General features: G+C 42.5%; 1 protein-coding gene across 1 annotated transcript in view; it reads right to left on the bottom strand.

Moving 5' to 3' along the window:
- The window catches only part of ADAMTSL1 (ADAMTS like 1), a 475,524-nt gene that overhangs the window by 171,691 nt on the left and 286,170 nt on the right, over nucleotides 1-17,663 (bottom strand). The window contains exon 17 of the mRNA XM_024126824.3: nucleotides 8,478-8,657. Within this exon, the coding sequence (XP_023982592.1) occupies nucleotides 8,478-8,657 (180 nt within the window). The remainder of the gene's footprint in view (nucleotides 1-8,477; nucleotides 8,658-17,663) is intronic.

Genomic DNA, 17,663 nt, shown 5'->3' with positions numbered 1-17,663 from the left:
CCTCTGCTATGTTTTGGAAGAGTTTGAGAAGGATAGGTGTTAGCTTTTCTCTAAATGTTTGATAGAATTCGCCTGTGAGGCCATCTGGTCCTGGGCTTTTGTTTGTTGGAAGATTTTTAATCACAGTTTCAATTTCAGTGCTTGTGATTGGTCTGTTTATATTTTCTATTTCTTCCTGGTTCAGTCTCAGAAGGTTGTGCTTCTCTAAGAATTTGTCCATTTCTTCCAGGTTGTCCATTTTATTGGCATATAGCTGCTTGTAGTAATGTCTCATGATCCTTTGTATTTCTGCAGTGTCAGTTGTTACTTTTCCTTTTTCATTTCTAACTCTGTTGATTTCTGTCTTCTCCCTTTTGTTTTTCTCTTGATGAGTCTGGCTAATGGTTTATCAATTTTGTTTATCTTTTCAAAGAAACAGATTTTAGTTTTATTGATCTTTGCTACTGTTTCCTTCATTTCTTTTTCATTTCTTTCTGATCTGATCTTTATGATTTCTTTCCTTCTGCTAACTTTGGGGTTTTTTGTTCTTCTTTCTCTAATTGCTTTAGGTGTAAGGTTAGGTTGTTTATTTGAAATTTTTCTTGTTTCTTGAGGTAGGATTGTATTGCTATAGACTTCCCTCTTAGAACTGCTTTTGCTGCATCCCACTGGTTTTGGGTCGTCGTGTTTTCATTGTCATTTGTTTCTATGTATTTTTTTTTTTTTTTTTTTTTGTGGCACGCGGGCCTCCCTCTGTTGTGGCCTCTCCCGTTGCGGAGCACAGGCTCCGGACGCGCAGGCCCAGCCGCTCCGCGGCATGCGGGATCCTCCCAGACCGGGGCGCGAACCCGGTTCCCCTGCATCGGCAGGCGGATGCGCAACCACTGCGCCACCAGGGAAGCCCCTTCTATGTATTTTTTGATTTCCTCTGATTTCTTCAGTGATCTCTTGGTTATTTAGTAGCACATTGTTTAGCCTCCATGTGTTTGTATTTTTTATAGTTTTTTTTCCCTGTAATTGATATCTAGTCTCACAGCATTCTGGTCAAAAAGATACTTGATATGATTTCAATTTTCTTAAATTTACTGAGGCTTGATTTGTGAACCAAGATATGATCTCTCCTGGAGAATGTTCCATGCGCACTTGAGAAGAAAGTGTATTCTGTTGTTTTTGGATGGAATGTCCTATAAATATCAATTAAGTCCATCTTGTTTAACTGTTGATTAAAGCTGTGTTTCTTTATTTATTTTCATTTTGGATGATCTGTCCATTGGTGAAAGTGGGGTGTTAAATTCCCTACTATGATTGTGTTACTGTTGATTTTCCCTTTTATGGCTGTTAGCATTTGCCTTATGTATTGTGTCTTCCTGTGTTGGGTGCATAAATATTTACAATTGTTATATATTCTTCTTGGATTGATCCCTTGATCATTATGTCATGTCCTTCCTTTTCTCTTATAATAGTCTCTATTTTAAAGTCTATTTTGTCTGATATGAGAATTGCTACTCCAGCTTTCTTTTGCTTTCCATTTGCATGGAATATCTTTTTCCAACCCCCCACTTTCAATCTGTATGTGTCCCTAGGTCTGAAGTGGGTCTCTTGTAGACAGCATATAGATGGGTCTTGTTTTTGTATCCATTCAGCCAGTTTATATCTTTTGGATGGAGCATTTAATCCATTTACATTTAAGGTAATTATTGATATGTGTGCTCACGGGCCCAGCCGCTCCGCGGCATGTGGGATCCTCCCAGACCGGGGCGCAAACCCGGTTCCCCTGCATCGGCAGGCGGACGCGCAACCACTGCGCCACCAGGGAAGCCCCTCCATTTACATTTAAGGTAATTATTCATATGTATGTTCCTACTACCATTTTCTTAATTGTTTTGGGTTTGTTTTTGTAGGTTTATTCCTTGTCTTGCGTTTCCTGCCTAGAGAAGTTCCTTTAGCATTTGTTGTAAAGCTGGTTTGGTGGTCTGAATTATCTTAACTTTTGCTTGTTTGTAAAGGTTTTAATTTCTCTGTTGAATCCTTATGAGATTCTTGCTGGGTAGAGTAATCTTGGTTGTAGGTTTTTCCCTTTCATCACTTGAAATACGTCCTGCCACTCCCTTCTGGCTTGCAGAGTTTCTGCTGAAAGATCAGCTGTTAACCTTATGGGGATTCCCTTGTATGTTATTTGTTGCTTTTCCCTTGCTGCTTTTAATATTTTTTCTTTGTATTTAATTTTTGATAGTTTAACTAATATGTGTCTTGGCGTGTTTCTCCTTGGATTTATCCTGTATGGGACTCTCTGTGCTTCCTGGACTTGATTGGCTATTTCCTTTCTCATGTTAGGGAAGTATTCAACTGTAATCTCTTCAAATATTTTCTTAGACGATTTCTTTTTCTCTTCCTCTTCTTGGACCCCTTTAATTCAAATGTTGGTGCATTTATTGTTGTCCCAGAGGTCTCTGAGACTATCCTCAATTTTCATTCTTTTTTCTGCTCTGCAGTAGGTATTTCCACTATTTTATCTTCCAGGTCACTTATCCGTTCTTCTGCCTCAGTTATTCTGCTATTGATTCCTTCCAGAGAATTTTAAATTTCATTTATTGTGTTGTTCATCATTGTTTGTTTGCTCTTTAGTTCTTCTAGGTCCTTGTTAAACGTTTCTTGTATTTTCTCCATTCTATTTCCAAGATTTTGGATCATCTTTACTATCATTACTCTGAATTGTTTTTCAGGTAGACTGCCTATTTCCTCTTCATTTGTTTGGTGTGGCGGTTTTTTACCTTGCTCCTTCATCTGCTTATTTCTCTGTCTTCTCATTTTGTTTAACTTACTGAATTTGGGGTCTCCTTTTTGCAGGCTGCATGTTCATATTTCCCGTTGGTTTTGGTGTCTGCCCCCAGTGGGTGAGGTTGGTTCAGTGGCTTATGTAGGCTTCCTGGTGGACGGGACTGGTGCCTGTGTTCTGGTGGGTGGAGCTGGATCTTGTCCTTCTGGTGGGCAGGGCCACGTCTGCCTCTCTGCTAATGGGTGGGATTGTGTTCCTGTCTTGCTAGTTGTTTGGCATGGGGTGTCCAGCACTGAAGCTTGCTGGCCATTGGGTGGAGCTGGGTCTTAGCGTTTAGATGGAGATCTCTGGGAGAGCTCTCACCAATTGCTATTATGTGGGCCTGGGAGGTCTCTGGTGGTCCAATGTCCTGAACTCGGCTCTCCCACCTCGGAGGCTCAGCCCTGACATCAGGCCGGAGCACCAAGACCCTGTCAGCCACACGGCTCTAACATGTTGACCTCCAAATGGAAAAATCTTTTCTTTGTTTGAATAAAGGTGGCCTTCGAGGTCCAGGTTTCAGGGAACTGGCCCAGGGTGGCCATCCCTGGTTTCACATCAACATGATCTCAGGCACAAACCTCCTTGTTTTTCCATTTTGTCTTTAAGTTACTTGTTGCAACAACTGGCCCGTGGTCCCAAGGACGGTCGCAGCTTTGGCTGGTGGGGGCCCTCCCTCCCAATGGGCTCCCTATTTTTACTTTTGTGGCCTGGGCTTTAGAGTTAGAGAGTCACAGAGTCCAACTCAATATTTCACTAGTTGGCAAGTCACTTAAACTCTCTGAGTCTGTTACCACTTCTTATACTTATTTTGCAAGGCTGGGAATTAAATGAGATAATATATTTTAAAATTTCACACATAGAAATGACATTCAGTTAATGCTAATTCCTTTCTCCTTCCTTTACAAATAAATTATAATACTCTAATGTCAAGTATCGGATAATTCTTATGCATTTACTTTTTTGAGGTGGGGCGCTAAAGGCTATGGGACAAAATGTGCAAGATGGTTCCTAACCTCAAGGGGATGTCATCAAATAATGGGAAGAAATCCAAATGCATTGTTAAAATGAAATAGTATGTTAGGGAACATAGAAATCAAAACCGGGACAAAATGTGCAAGATGGTTCCTAACCTCAAGGGGATGTCATCAAATAATGGGAAGAAATCCAAATGCATTGTTGAAATAGTATGTTAGGGAACATAGAAATCAAAACCACAATGAAATACCACTTCATATTCACTAAAATTTCCATAATCAAAAAGACAGACAACAATAAGTATTATTATTATAAGTGAGGATGTGGAAAAATTAGAGCCTTCCTGTATTGTTGGTGGGAATGTAAAATAGCACAGCCCTTTTAGAAAGCAATTTTGATGTTTTTTTAAAAAGTTAAGCATACATTTATCATATGACCCAGCAATTTCAGTCCTAGGTATCTTACCCAAGAGAAATGAAAACATACATCCATATAAAGACTTGTATGCTAAGGTTCATAGCAACATGATTCTTAATAGGCAAAAGTGGAAACAACTCAAATATCCCTCAGTTGGTGAATGGATAAATGAAATGTGGTATATCTGTATCATGGAATATTTTATTCCACCCTAAGAAGGAATGTTCTGATAATGTGCTACAAAATGGATAAACCTTGAAGACATTATGCTAAGTTGAATTTTGTAGTATATAAATTATATCTCAATAAAGCTGTTTAAAGAATTAAATAGTAATAAAAGAATTTAGTAAAAATATAAAACTAAAAGTCAAGTGAAGTATTAAAATATTAATGCTAACAATTGGTGAATGCTTATGGTATACTAGTGATTTCCTGGCCTAATCTGGAAGATGGTTGGAGTCTGGATGGGTGTAGAGAACCAGGGATAAGCATGGGAGGCAGGGAAATAACCAGAATCAAGGTAGAAGTGATCAGTGCACAAGGCCAAGGCAGGCTTGGGGGCAGACCTAAACCAGTTTGACTGAACAGAGGGGCCAAGTGGAGAGTGTCAGGAGCTCAAGAGGTGGTTTGGGGCCAGATGTTGGAGACTTTTAATTTTCAGACAGAAGGTTTGGAATTGGTCCATACGGCAATGAGGAGCCATTAAGGGGAGGAGTGAAATGATGAAAGAGGTATTTTGAGAAGGTTATTCTGGCAACAGTGTCTGGGAGGGATGGGAGTAGGAGATGAATGGCAGACAGGGATGTCAGTTAAGAAGGCTGCCACGGTAGTCCAGGCTTGAGATGATAATGGCCTGAACTACGGTCATGGCAGCATGCCACGTTAACTTGAAAAATGACAGTAGAAACCAAAAAATATTATCTTATGTATCTAAGTTTTGTATGCTAGCCCATGGAAATGAACTATTCCACGCAAGGCACTGTGATATCCAACACCCTGAAAGACATTTAAGATGCAAAAAACGGGGATGAGAATCAAGCCCGTTGCTTTTGTTCCCTGACAATCTGGATTCCAAATTCCACCTATCCCTTATTTTATTGTAAATGACAGCACCGAATCCAGGGATCAGGTGGGATGGGGGTAAAGAGCCTGGAAATTTTAAAAGCCTGGTCATTTTAGTGCTGCCAAGTAGAAAAATGGAAAAATGGACTGTGTGTCAGAGACGAGTTTAGGATTTTGGTCAAGTCTAGTTCTTTCTCTAAAATTCTCAATTTCTAAACTTCTCTCAATTTCCACATCTCTAAAACAGGGAAACTATACTCGAGCAGGGATTTTCAAACTGTGTTCTTTAACTATGTTGAACAAGTGGTTTAGGGGCTTCTCAGGTGGTCAGGAGACCCAACCACTTGGAGATCCGGGACCCCTACCCAACCTACCCCCTACTTCAACCAAAACAGCTCTAATTCGTTCTGTTTTAGATTTCTGGCTTCACAATAACATTTCAATGGAAAAAAGGGTCGTGGCTTTAATTTTTAAAAGAACAACTAGGTTATAGGATCTCCTATGTTCCTTCTAGCTCGAAAATTGAGTTTAATTTCTTTTATATTTTTGTGAGGGAGGAATTTCCGTAAAAATATGACTTAAAAATAATGAATAGCCAACTCTTTCAAGAGATGCAAATGTTTCTTTTAAAGAAAAGAAGTAAGGTCTTTTGAGAGGCCTTTCCTCAGAATAGAATCTGAAAGTAATTTTATTTGAAGTGTTTAAAACTTTGGCTTAATTCTGTCTCTGAGGGATTCTGTGCAGTAACCATGAGATTGCACCCAGATAGTTGAGGATGAAAAACACCCATAGATCATCCAGGTCTTCCTTTCTCCAAGGGGAGTCGTGTGTGCGGGGGTGTGGAATGCACATCTCATCCCAGCCAGAGGGGCCGAGGGAAAGGTTGTTGGGATAATAGGGGCAACTGGAAACCCTGTGAACACCCCCAGGAGCACTTTTGTATGGCACCAGCTTGAGTTTAACCCCAATGAATCGGGGTTAAAATCCCACCATTCCCAGCCCCTTCTCAATGTTTGGAATTTCCATTCATCAGCCCAGATAATGCAGTACCTAGTAACATTCGCTGGATAAGGGCTAACTCTTCCTAGCTCCCCAAATGTAACTTCCACCTCCTAGGAAGACCAGCAAAGCTTGTGGGAGGCCTTGGTCATGATCCTGGGTCCAGCCAGTCAAGTGCTTTCTTTTATTTCCTCTCTTTTTCCCGACAATGAGGAGGGATGGAAGAAAATCATAACAATGGTAAAGGTTAACTTTTACTAGATGCAAAGTACTTTATGTGCATCATTTAATTTTTAAGCCTCCCAATAACCATGTTAGTGAACACTATTATCATCTCCAATATTTAGCTAAGCAAACTAAGGCCTAGAAGGGTTAAGTAACTAGCCCAGGTTATATAGCTAGTAAGTGGCAAAGTCAGGATTCGAACCTAAGTTTGCCTGTCTTTGAGTCTGAACTCTTAACTACACGTGATACTGTTCTAAATGGGACCCATGGGATTGCAATGCAGCAGTCTCCTTTCCTTAGTGCCTAATCACAGGGTCCCTCCTTCAGATCTTCTCCGTGTTCCATATGCTCAGAGGCCACAAACTCCAGGAAGTTGGGAGGACAATTCTAATACACCCAGGTCCCTTTCTCAGCATCCCACTCATGGAAGACTATCACTGACAGACTTAGAAGAGCAGCGCCTTTTACACTACGCCCCTGGGAGGAAATCTTCATCTAGAGTCACTTACTTGGCAAATACATCAGTGCCCTCGTCTGCACTGCTAGTTTTGCTAATGATTTTGCATATATGATACCATACCCCAAATCAGCATTCCATGGAAAAATTGTCACTGACATGTTCACACATGCACATACAGATACGCTCATTCCACACATTTAATCTTTTATCCTTCTGAAACAAAATTATTTCTAAAAGATGAAATAACAATCATTGCCCCTTCTGTTCTGAGCCATTTGCAGGGAGCTACCATCAGAAGGCAATTTTACTGCCAAATTACAAAATCTATGGTGATGTCAGTTACCTCTCAATTTCAGTGCCCTTTGCAGGCACCATCTGATGGACCTCTACACGGGTTGACAAAACACGGGGCAAGAATTCTCAGAATGTAGGTTGAAAGACACGGCATCTTAATTTTCAGAGGCAGCTTTCCCCTCTGTGATGTATTTTAACCAGCAGCAGCTCTGTCCTGTGAGTTGGACAGATGGCAAAGGAGGCAGTGAGATCACCAAGGCCAGTTCAGATGCTTCTATGCAAGAAAGGAGAGGGGCTCGAATCTGCCTGGGACACAGAGATGTTCACTTCAGGCCTTGTCATTCTGTTTTTGGCTGTATCTGCTTGCGAGGGGGATTTCTCTATGAAAGACACATAGGCCCATGAAGCTGGGGGAGTTGCAGGCAAGTCAAAGAAGGAGAAGAGGCTGAAAACAAGTTGAAGCTGGGTATCAATGAATTAGTTCATGCTAGTGTTCAGGTAGGAATGATTTAGAGAAGTAGGTTAGTTGGGAGTCTAGCCCTAACTTACGAGGTAAGTCAGGAACGGTAATGCCGATGCAGCCATCTCCCCAGATGCTGGGCAACGGGGGAAATCAACTTCTCTTGCTGGGAAGCTGTTGATGTTTTGGAGCCAGGAAACTGACAGGAAAGAGGCAGGATTTCCTTGGCCTTCTTTTCCTAATAAATCATGTGCCTCATTCTCCAGTAACTTGGAAGAGAAAAACTAGAGAGGCTTTGCCTTTCCTGAGGAGAAACTAGAAACATCTGGGAGTATGAGATGCAGGGGTGGGGGTCAAGAAGGCGGGAGTGAAGGTAGAGGAAGAACCTGGTGTTCTGAGTAGAATCCTGGGCCCGAACAGTATAAATGAATGAGGCCTGGTTTTGTTCCGCGAAGGGCCCGTTTACAGTTCCCTGCTTCTGACTGTTGAGTGAGGGCTGGCTGCTTAACCCCCATCCCTGCAGCCTAGTTAAAATCTAGTTACTCAGTATGGTATCAGTGCTTACAGAAACTCTGTTCCATGCAGAACTGATTCACTTTGCTGTACACCTGAAACTAACACAAAAGTGTAAATCAACTATGCTCCAATAAAAAATTTAAAAAGCAAAACTCTGTTCCACAGTGTTAGGAGGATTATTTTGTTCTCCTCTTGCCTTCTGTATCTATAAGCTTGGGTGCCTTCTCCTCCTTATGCCTCTTTTGTTATCTCCTTTTGAGAAGCATACCTACCTCTGTCCAGTCAGAGAGCAGCCACTCGCTGGGACAGTCATCTTTCTTGCAGGCTTGCTGGGAGGCCAGTTTGGGGGCCGAACAGAAGGTCTCTGGAAGCTCCAAGAAGCTGCCATCAGCCATGCGCTGTTTGCAAAGAACCTCGCGCTTCTGGATGCCCCCTCCGCAGGTCCTGGAACACTGGGGAAGGAAGAGAAAGCAGACCCTGCATAGGACAGTAGCACATTTGACTGCTGATTCTTACCTTAGCCTTGGCTTGACTCAGGAGTGAAAAAAGAAAAAAAAATAAAAATAAAAAAGGAAGAATACCCAGGAACCAGCCCAAAGGATTTTGCTTCCTCTCCTTGAAATGAATTTTGCAGCAAGTTCTACACTCTCTGCTCTTAATCTCAAATATGTAGCTAGAGCACCCAGGAATTTCACGGGCCTTTAAATCTTAGAAAGTTGGTTCTACCTAGGGGCAGGACAGGAATAAAGAAGCAGATGTAGAGAATGGACTTGAGGACACAGAGGGGGGAAGGGTAAACTGGGATGAAGTGAGAGAGTGGCATGGACATATGTATACTACCAAATGTAAAATAGATAGCCAGTGAGAAGCAGCCGCATAGCACAGGGAGGTCAGCTCGGTGCTTTGTGACCACCTACAGGGGTGGGATATGGAGGGTGGGAGGGAGACACAAGAGGGAGGAGCTATGGGGATATATGTATATGTATAGCTGATTCACTTCATTATGGAGCAGAAACTAACACGCCATCGTAGAGCAATTGTACTCCAATAAAGATGTTAAAAAAAAAATTTGGTTCTAAACTATGATTTGCAGTCACCCAAGACAACTGGTTTAAAAGGTTATATAATAGAGGGTTAAACATATTTATGACCCAGTGAAAATAATCTGTGCTGCTTCCAGAATGAACAAGAGAGAGCTGCTGCCACCAGTGTAGATCTGGAGGAATTAACCTGCAGAGAAGGCGGCACTTCCTCTCTCTCTAAATGTAAACATCCTCTCTACCCTATTGGAGGGGCGGTAGATCTGAGGCTTGGTTTTCCGAAGGACTCCCTGGAACACGTTTCTTGTAGGATTGGTGTTTCTTTAGCGCGGTGGGAGCAAGACCCATAGAAATTTGGGATACAAGAAAAATCACCTCATTTTAGTGGTTTTCAGCAGGACCCCAATCAAACACACCATTTACATGTAACTTAACAGTTATCATCCAGTTGCCCGAGCGGGGGCAGGAGGCTGTTATTCCAGGACTTTGTTCCTCCCTTGCGGTAGCAAAGTAACCCTCCGTTTTTAGCTGGGCACAAGACCTTTTGGCACACAGACTATATTTGCTGACCTCCCTTGAAGGTGCCACGTGAGTAAGTGCTGGGCAAAAGGATATACGTAGAATGTTGTGTGCAACTTCAAGGAAAAACCCACAAAAAGAGAGTGTGGCATTTTCCCCTTCCCACCTTGTCCTTGCTGGCTGGAATATGAACACAATGTCTAAAATTTAACCTTCTGCCTTGGATAGTGATAGGCAACTATCACTTCACCCTTCTTCCTGGGGGTGAAGCCAACATACCGGCCCTGGATGGCCTGTGTGTGTACAAGAGGAAAACACTTCTCTCTCTTATCTAAGCCACTGTGCCTTTGGGTGTCCTGTCATTTTTAGTCCATCTAACTCTAGCTAGAAAGACAAATACTGTATGAAATCACTTACATGTGGAATCTAAAAAATACAACAAACTAGTGAACGTAACAAAAAAGAAGTGGAATCACAGATATAGAGAACAAACTAGTGGTTATCAGTTGGGTGGGGCAATATAGGGGTGAGGAAGTGGGAGATACAAACTACTGGATGTAAGATGGGCTCAGGATGTATTGTACAACACAGGGAATATAGCCAATATTTTGTGATGACTAAATGGAAAGTAACCTTTAAAAACTGTATAAAAAATTTTTAAAAAATGAGAAACGGGAGGCCTAGGCACAAATGCTACGAAATAGGGAAAAGAAAAAAAAATCTAACCCTAGCTAATCTATCAACCATGACTACTCTGTTCTGGGGGTGGAGGAATTTTATTTTAAAACTCTAAGGAGTGCTCTGCTTTCTTCAAGAATAGTCCCTTTTCTTGAATCTGCTGCCCTTGTGCTTGTTGAGAAATTAGCCCTGGGTATACAAAGGCTGAGTGTTTGTGCTGTAGGAGCTTCTCGTGCTGCAGCAGTGGCCTCTCCGAACTCATGGGGGCCTGTGCTCAGTTGGCTGGAGTCAGAACCGCAAGGGGGATGTGTACCCAGAGACAGCGGGAGGATGGTGATACAGTGCTCCTGAGTAGACTCAGAACACTGCTGTGGCCCAGCTGTCACCCTCTTATTCAGTGGTCCCAATCCTGTTGCACTTTATTTATTTCTAAAAATTTAATTAATTAATTTATTTTTGGCTGCGTTGGGTCTTCGTTACTGCGTGCGGGCTTTCTCTAGTTGCAGACAGCGGGGGCTACTCTTTGTTGTGGTGGGCGGGCTTCTCACTGCAGTGGCTTCTCGTTGCAGAGCACGGACTCTTGGCACGTGGGCTTCAGTAGTTGTGGTTTGCGGACTCTAGAGAGCAGACCCAGTAGTTATGGCGCACGGGCTTAGTTGCTCCATGGCATGTGAGATCCTCCCGGACCAGGGCTCGAACCCGTGTCCTCTGCATTGGCAGGTGGCTTCTTAACCACTGCGCCACCAGGGAAGCCCCTGCTGCACTTTAAAACCACCTGGGAGCCTTTAAAACGTCCTGAGTCCTGGGCCCCATCTCAGATCCATTAAACTCTGGGATATATGTCCCAGACATTAATTTTTTTAATTAAAAAAAATTTTTTTAAACCTTCCAGGTAATTCTATGCAACCAGGATTGAGAACCATCTCTCCAAATGAATGCCCCTCCATCATTTCCAATGGTAATAAAATAAACGTGGAGGGGAAAACCTGGGACCCAGAGCAGCCTCTGGTAGAGCCAGTGGTTGTGTGGAGTATCTTATAAGGTGTATGGGTGTCCATCCAATTTGAATAAATGCTCCCAATATAAACAGGTAGCTGAATAAGAACAGCATTCAGATTTAAGCATCTTACTGAATGTGACAATAAGGTAAAACGCAGGTTAATTTTTTCTCTTTCAAATTAGGAGCAGATGAAAATAATTGGTTTTATTTTAAGGGTGACATTACAATGTGCTATAGAGTATGACCACTCACTTAAAATAACAGAGCTGAGTTGTCACTTTGCAGATAGGACCTGATTTAAGGGACAGACCCTCAGATGATTCCCCCCAACACTATATGGAATTCTGTGCCAACTGTATGACAAAACAGCTGCAAGAAAAGCTTAAAAAAAAATCAGCTTGTTATTTTGAAGTTTGACCTACACAGAAAACTTGGCAGGAAATTCTCAACACCCAAAGATAAAGTCAGACTCCTGAGAATGTCCTTCAGGGCCCTCACAGTCTGACCTGCATTGAGCTTCTCAGCCACGTTCCTTGCCGGCCTGCTGTGGGCTGGTGCTTTAGCTGCAGAGGACAATCTGCCCTTCCCTGGGTCCACAGATGCCTCCTCTGCTCAGGCCTTTGATCACGTTGTTCACTCTGGGAGCAATGCCCTTCACCTCTCTGTCCGTCCAGAAACTTCCAAGACATCCTTGAAGGCCCAGCTCACCGGCCACTTCCTCAGGAAAGCCTCTTTTAACCCCTCTGCTTCATGGTGTATAAGTCACCTCCCACCCCACCTTGACCTGGAAGGGTACCGCACATCCCCTGTTAGGGCTGGTTGCTTATGCGCCCGCTATTTTCCTCCTCCTCCCTGCATTCACATAGGATTCTGTGACTTTTGAGGAAAGGGAACATATTCATCTTTCTATTCCCCAGTGCCTAGTATAGCATCTGGCAAAGAGTGTGCACTTCATAAATGTTTGTTGAACCGATGACTGGATGAACGAAAGAGCCAACAAGCCAGATGCTGAAAAGATGTAAAACAAACATCCAGTTGATGGGCTGAACATCCACCTTTTATCGGACTGTTTTATCATTAGCCAGAAGCCTCCTCTAAGTAAGTCAGCAGTGGGTTTCAGCCAGTTGCAGTACGTGCTCTGCGGGGTGCTCTGATCCTCCCCAGGGATGGCAGACAACCCTCTGGCTGGGTTAACATCGTCAGGGATTTGGCTTTTAAACGCTTGTCTCAACTTCGCTCAAAAAGTCTCCCTGGGGGCTTCCCTGGTGGCGCAGTGGTTGAGAGTCCGCCTGCCGATGCAGGGGACACGGGTTCGTGCCCCGGTCCGCGAAGATCCCACATGCCGTGGAGCGGCTGGGCCCGTGAGCCATGGCCGCTGAGCCTGCGCGTCCGGAGCCTGTGCTCCGCAACGGGAGAGGCCACAACAGTGAGAGGCCCGCGTACAGCAAAAAAAAAAAAAAAAAAAGTTTCCCTGGTGCGTACACTGAGGAAAAGGTGGTTTTCAATTTTTTTTTAAATTGTAGAAGATGAAATCTCAAATTAGTGAAGGTTCCAAAGTCTGTGATGGCTTTGTGAACTGGTCAATGTTACGTGGTGAGGCTGATAGCTCTGACGTGAGAGGCAGAATGCAAAGGAGGAAAGATTTTAAAAGCAGCAGCAAGAGAAATTTAAAAAAATGCAATGAAAAATGTTTGCTTTATGAATCATCATTGAAAATAATATTGTGGTATGAAGATGTAGATCTCTGGTAATGGGTATTATTTTAAAATATATTCCATAAACAGAATAAATAACCCAAAAGAGCATTTATATTGCTTATCCTTGTTGCCATGCATATTTCATGATATAAGGTCATGGGTTCATTAGTTTTATAAGAAAAGTAAAAACAATACAACATGAGGAACACGTAAAAGTTACGTTTCTATCCAAAAAACAATGGCCTGAGTGTCCTGTGTTTTTAAGGATTTCCCCATGATCAGCACATTCATAAATTCTGCCTCTTTTGACATTTTTGGTTTCATACTGACAGTTCAATTCACTGAGAGCTGAGTTCACTTCCTTGGTACCTCGAGTCACACATTGAGCCCAACACAAAGTGATGTCTACATTCTGTTTCTAAGGTCAAGTTGCCAGTTTTAACATGATGTGCTCTGCTTAGCTTCTAACTCATTTCATTCCTTTCTTCATTCGCTCATTCATTCTTTCATCAAACATTTCCTGAGTACTTGCTGAGTGCCAGGCACTGTACTAGGTGCTGGCGACTTAAGATGACTTAAGATGGTCACTACGCCTCAGTCCAGTCACTGCACTTTACCCTAAGGTGTGATCAGTTTTACAAAAGAGGGAATATAGAGGAAAGTGCGACCAAGTTTTTACGGAAAAGATGGGGAAGGCTTTGCAGAAGAAGTGACACAGAAAGGGTTGGCCAGGGAGATAGGAGCGCTGGCAGAGTCGGACCACGTGTGCACAGATGGAGAAACACGGCATGTTCACACACCTCCGAGGAGTCCTGAGAAGGCAGAGCTTAGGGTTCATGGGGACGTGTAATTGGAAAAGGAGACTGAGAAGGCGGATGAGTGGCAGACAGTGAAGGGCCTTGGACATAATTGGACATACTCTTAAGACCCTGGGGTGTCATTAAAGGTTTTAAAGTAGGAGGTAACAGGATCCAATTTGCAGAAATGATTCAGGTGGCGAAGGAAAATGGGTTCCAAAGAGTACCACCCTGTGAGATGTTAACGGATGTGCCAGGGAGAAAAGGTTTCGTTGTCAAATAAGTCTAAACGACAGTGCATGCCATACCCCTATTTGGGGGTTCTGAGCACATATTAATATTTTAAAGGCTTGACAGAACCTATCAGTAAAGAACCACTGATACCAGGTTGGGAAACATCAGATCAGAGTTAGGTGAGACAGTACAGGGAGAGCAAGTAAAAGGCTGTGTGTAGTGGTTTGGTTAGTTGTGAGCGCTGGAACCAAGGCAGTGGCAGAAGCATGAGAGAGGAAGAGAGCACTGGGGGGTTGGGAAGATAGAGGAGGTGGAAATCAACAGGACTTGGGTGTTGACTGAGTGTAAAGGACAAACGTGGCTGAGATGGCACCAGTTTCTCGCTGGAGAACAGGCTAGATGGTGGTGTTACCCATAGCACAAGGTCCACGAGGGAAGGCCAGGTCTGCGGGGGAAGGTGGCAGGGAGGTGTGTTATCGAGCTTGACGTTAGACCTTCAGAATTTGAGGTAACTTTGCAATATATGAGGGCGAGAGGTTCAAAGGGCAATTAGAGAGTGTTTAGTATATAACAGTGGGCAAAACGAAGTCAAACTGAAGGAAGGCTCAGAAAAACAACAAAAAAACCACGAGGACTGGAATCTCACTTACTAAACAAAATTATTAAATAAGAACAGAATTTCTATATGGGCCACTTTGTGAATTAAAATTATCTGGTTAATCTAATATCGATTAAGCTTTCTTAATCCTAGAAGTGCAAGGGGTGTGCAGTATATCTTCTGGGTTTAATATTCCTATTACTTTGTGAAGCATGGGCTAGCATACCCACTAAAATTCAGAGCAATTGTTAAAAAGAATTTTCTGCTAATAAATAAAAACAAAAACACTTCACCTGTGAAATGTGAACTTTGATCTCTGTTTGGCTGACATTTATATATTTTTTAATTAATTAATTAATTAATTTTTGGCTGTGTTGGGTCTTTGTGGCGCGGGCTTTCTCTAGTTGCAGTGAGCGGGGGCTACTCTTTGTGGTGGTGCGCAGGCTTCTCATTGCGGTGGCTTCTGCTGTGGCAGAGCACGGGCTCTAGGCCTGTGGGCTTCAGTAGCTGTGGCACGTGGGCTCAGTAGTTATGGCTTGCGGGCTCTAGAGCGCAGGCTCAGTAGTTGTGGCACACGGGCTTAGTTGCTCCGCGGCATGTGGGATCCTCCCGGACCAGGGCTCGAACCTGTGTCCCCTGCATTGGCAGGTAGATTCTTAACCACTGCGCCACGAGGGAAGTCTGACATTTATTGTTGCTTCTAGAGGTAGGATCAAGCATCCATTTCTTTATGAAATACACTACTAAAAACTAAGATAAATATCCCAATAGATTTGTTTCTTCCCTGGATACAACATTTTAAATAAAGATGGTCTCTAACTCATGAGTATTTATATTTTAGTCACTGTTATATAACAAAACTGATGACTACATTGTCTCTTTCTGCCAGAATTCAGCCCTCTAATCCAGATCAAAGTCATTCTTTTCTGTGTGGTGTGTTTAAATCTAAATGAAAAATTTAATTCTCAAGTATTTATAGTTATTAAAATTCTCTTTTTTCCCCTAAATATTACTAGCAGGGACTCTTCTCTCATATATCTTTTTACATAGCTAAACTACAGGCATTCTGAATTGTAACCCTGATTTTAAAAAAAAAGGTTTACAGGTAAGTGGCCACATAATCACAGTTTCAAGCAAGGGGGGAAAATAGGGGCTGTGGTGATTGTTTCAGTCTCTACACAGATGTGAGCAATATGTATGTACAGTGGGTGGACACAATCCTGCACATAAAACACAGGCCATACAGAGAAACAGAAATGATGCTTCAGAGTGGACTCTCTCATTCATTTCAGTTTAATCTTTCTCGCATCTTTCTCTTTTTCTCTCATTTCTGTTTTAAAGTGTTTTTTTTTTAGAATAAAAACAAATAAGATTGATGCCTACAGAGCTCATAAATAGTGGCAAGAAGAGTAGAAGGCAGACTTTTACCTTGTGCTAATGGAGACAAATAGGCTCATCAGCCCACAGTCTAGCAGACTGAAGCAGGCTGAGTCATGACCCCAGAGATATCTATGTCCATATCACTGGAAGCTGTGAACATTTGACCTGACATGGTAAAAGGGACTTTGCAGAGGGGATTCAGTTAGACATATTGAGATGTGGAGATTACCTGGGTTATTGAGGTGGGGCTGATGTAGTCACAATGGTCCTTGTAAGACGATGGCAGGAGGACTGGAGTCAGACAGAGAGGGAGGGTATAAAGACGGAATCCGAGGTTGGAGGGAAGTGCTTTGAAGCTGGAGGAAGGGGCCATGAGCCAAGGAAGCCAGAAGCCTCTAGAGACTGGAAAAGGCAAACAGATCCTCCCCTAGAACTTCTAGAAGGAATGCAAACCTGCCAACACCTTGATTTTAGCCAAGCGAAACTGATTTCAGACTTCTGACCTCCCGAGCTATAAGACAATAAATTCATGTTCTTTTAAGCCACGGAGTGTGTGGTAATTTGTTATAGCAGGAAGAGGAAACATACACAGATTAACTACCCTGGGTAATGCAACAAATACTGAGTTTTATGTAAACTGCTGATTTTTGAGCTGATATCAGATTCCCTCACAATTTAACACTTTAGAGCAAATTGTAAAGAGGTTTTGGGAATGCTGCACTGCATAGTGGAAAAAAGAACGGATTTTGACTCAAACAGGTCCCTTTCCCATTCACTGGCTATGTGAGCCGGGACAAACACAGCCTCTCTGAGCCTTGTTTCCTCAAAGGATTGCCATAGGGATTAAAAGATAAACTGAAGAGCAGTAGAATGAACTCTACTAAATAAAGTCTGAATTCACGCTAACTTCACAGTGCTTTAGTTTCCTCATCTGTAAACTGAGGATCAGAGTAGTAACTATCACATCAAGGATAGTGAGGATTAAATGAGTTAAAAATAAAAGTAAATTTCCTATAGTTACAAAACAAAAGTGAGTCACAGATGAAGACAAACTTACGGTTCCCAGGGGATAAGGGGAGGGGGGAGGATAAATTGGGAGATTGGGACTGACATATACACACTACTATATATGAAATAGATAGCTAATGAGAACTGGCTGTATAGCACAGGGAACTCTACTCAATACTCTGTAATGGCCTATATGGAAAAAGGATCTAAAAATAAAAAAGAGTGGATATATGTATAACTGAGTCACTTTGCTGTACACTTGAAACTAACACAACGTTGTAAATCAACTATACTCCAATAAAATTTTTTTTTAAAGTGAGTTAATAAGTGTTATTGGAACCCCGCTATAGATATGAGCATATGTCCAACCTTAACTCCCTCCTTTGTGATCTTTTTAAAAATGATTTTAATCTACTTTTAGATTAGCATTAAAAATATCCTTTCTGGGGGCTTCCCCTGTGGCGCAGTGGTTGAGAGTCCGCCTGCCGATGCAGGGGACACGGGTTC

The sequence above is a fragment of the Physeter macrocephalus genome, chromosome 9 (assembly GCF_002837175.3).
Source record: "Physeter macrocephalus isolate SW-GA chromosome 9, ASM283717v5, whole genome shotgun sequence".
Lineage (NCBI taxonomy): Eukaryota > Metazoa > Chordata > Mammalia > Artiodactyla > Physeteridae > Physeter > Physeter macrocephalus.
Note: the sequence above shows the minus strand (reverse complement) of the source record. Positions and strands in the feature narration are given on the sequence as shown.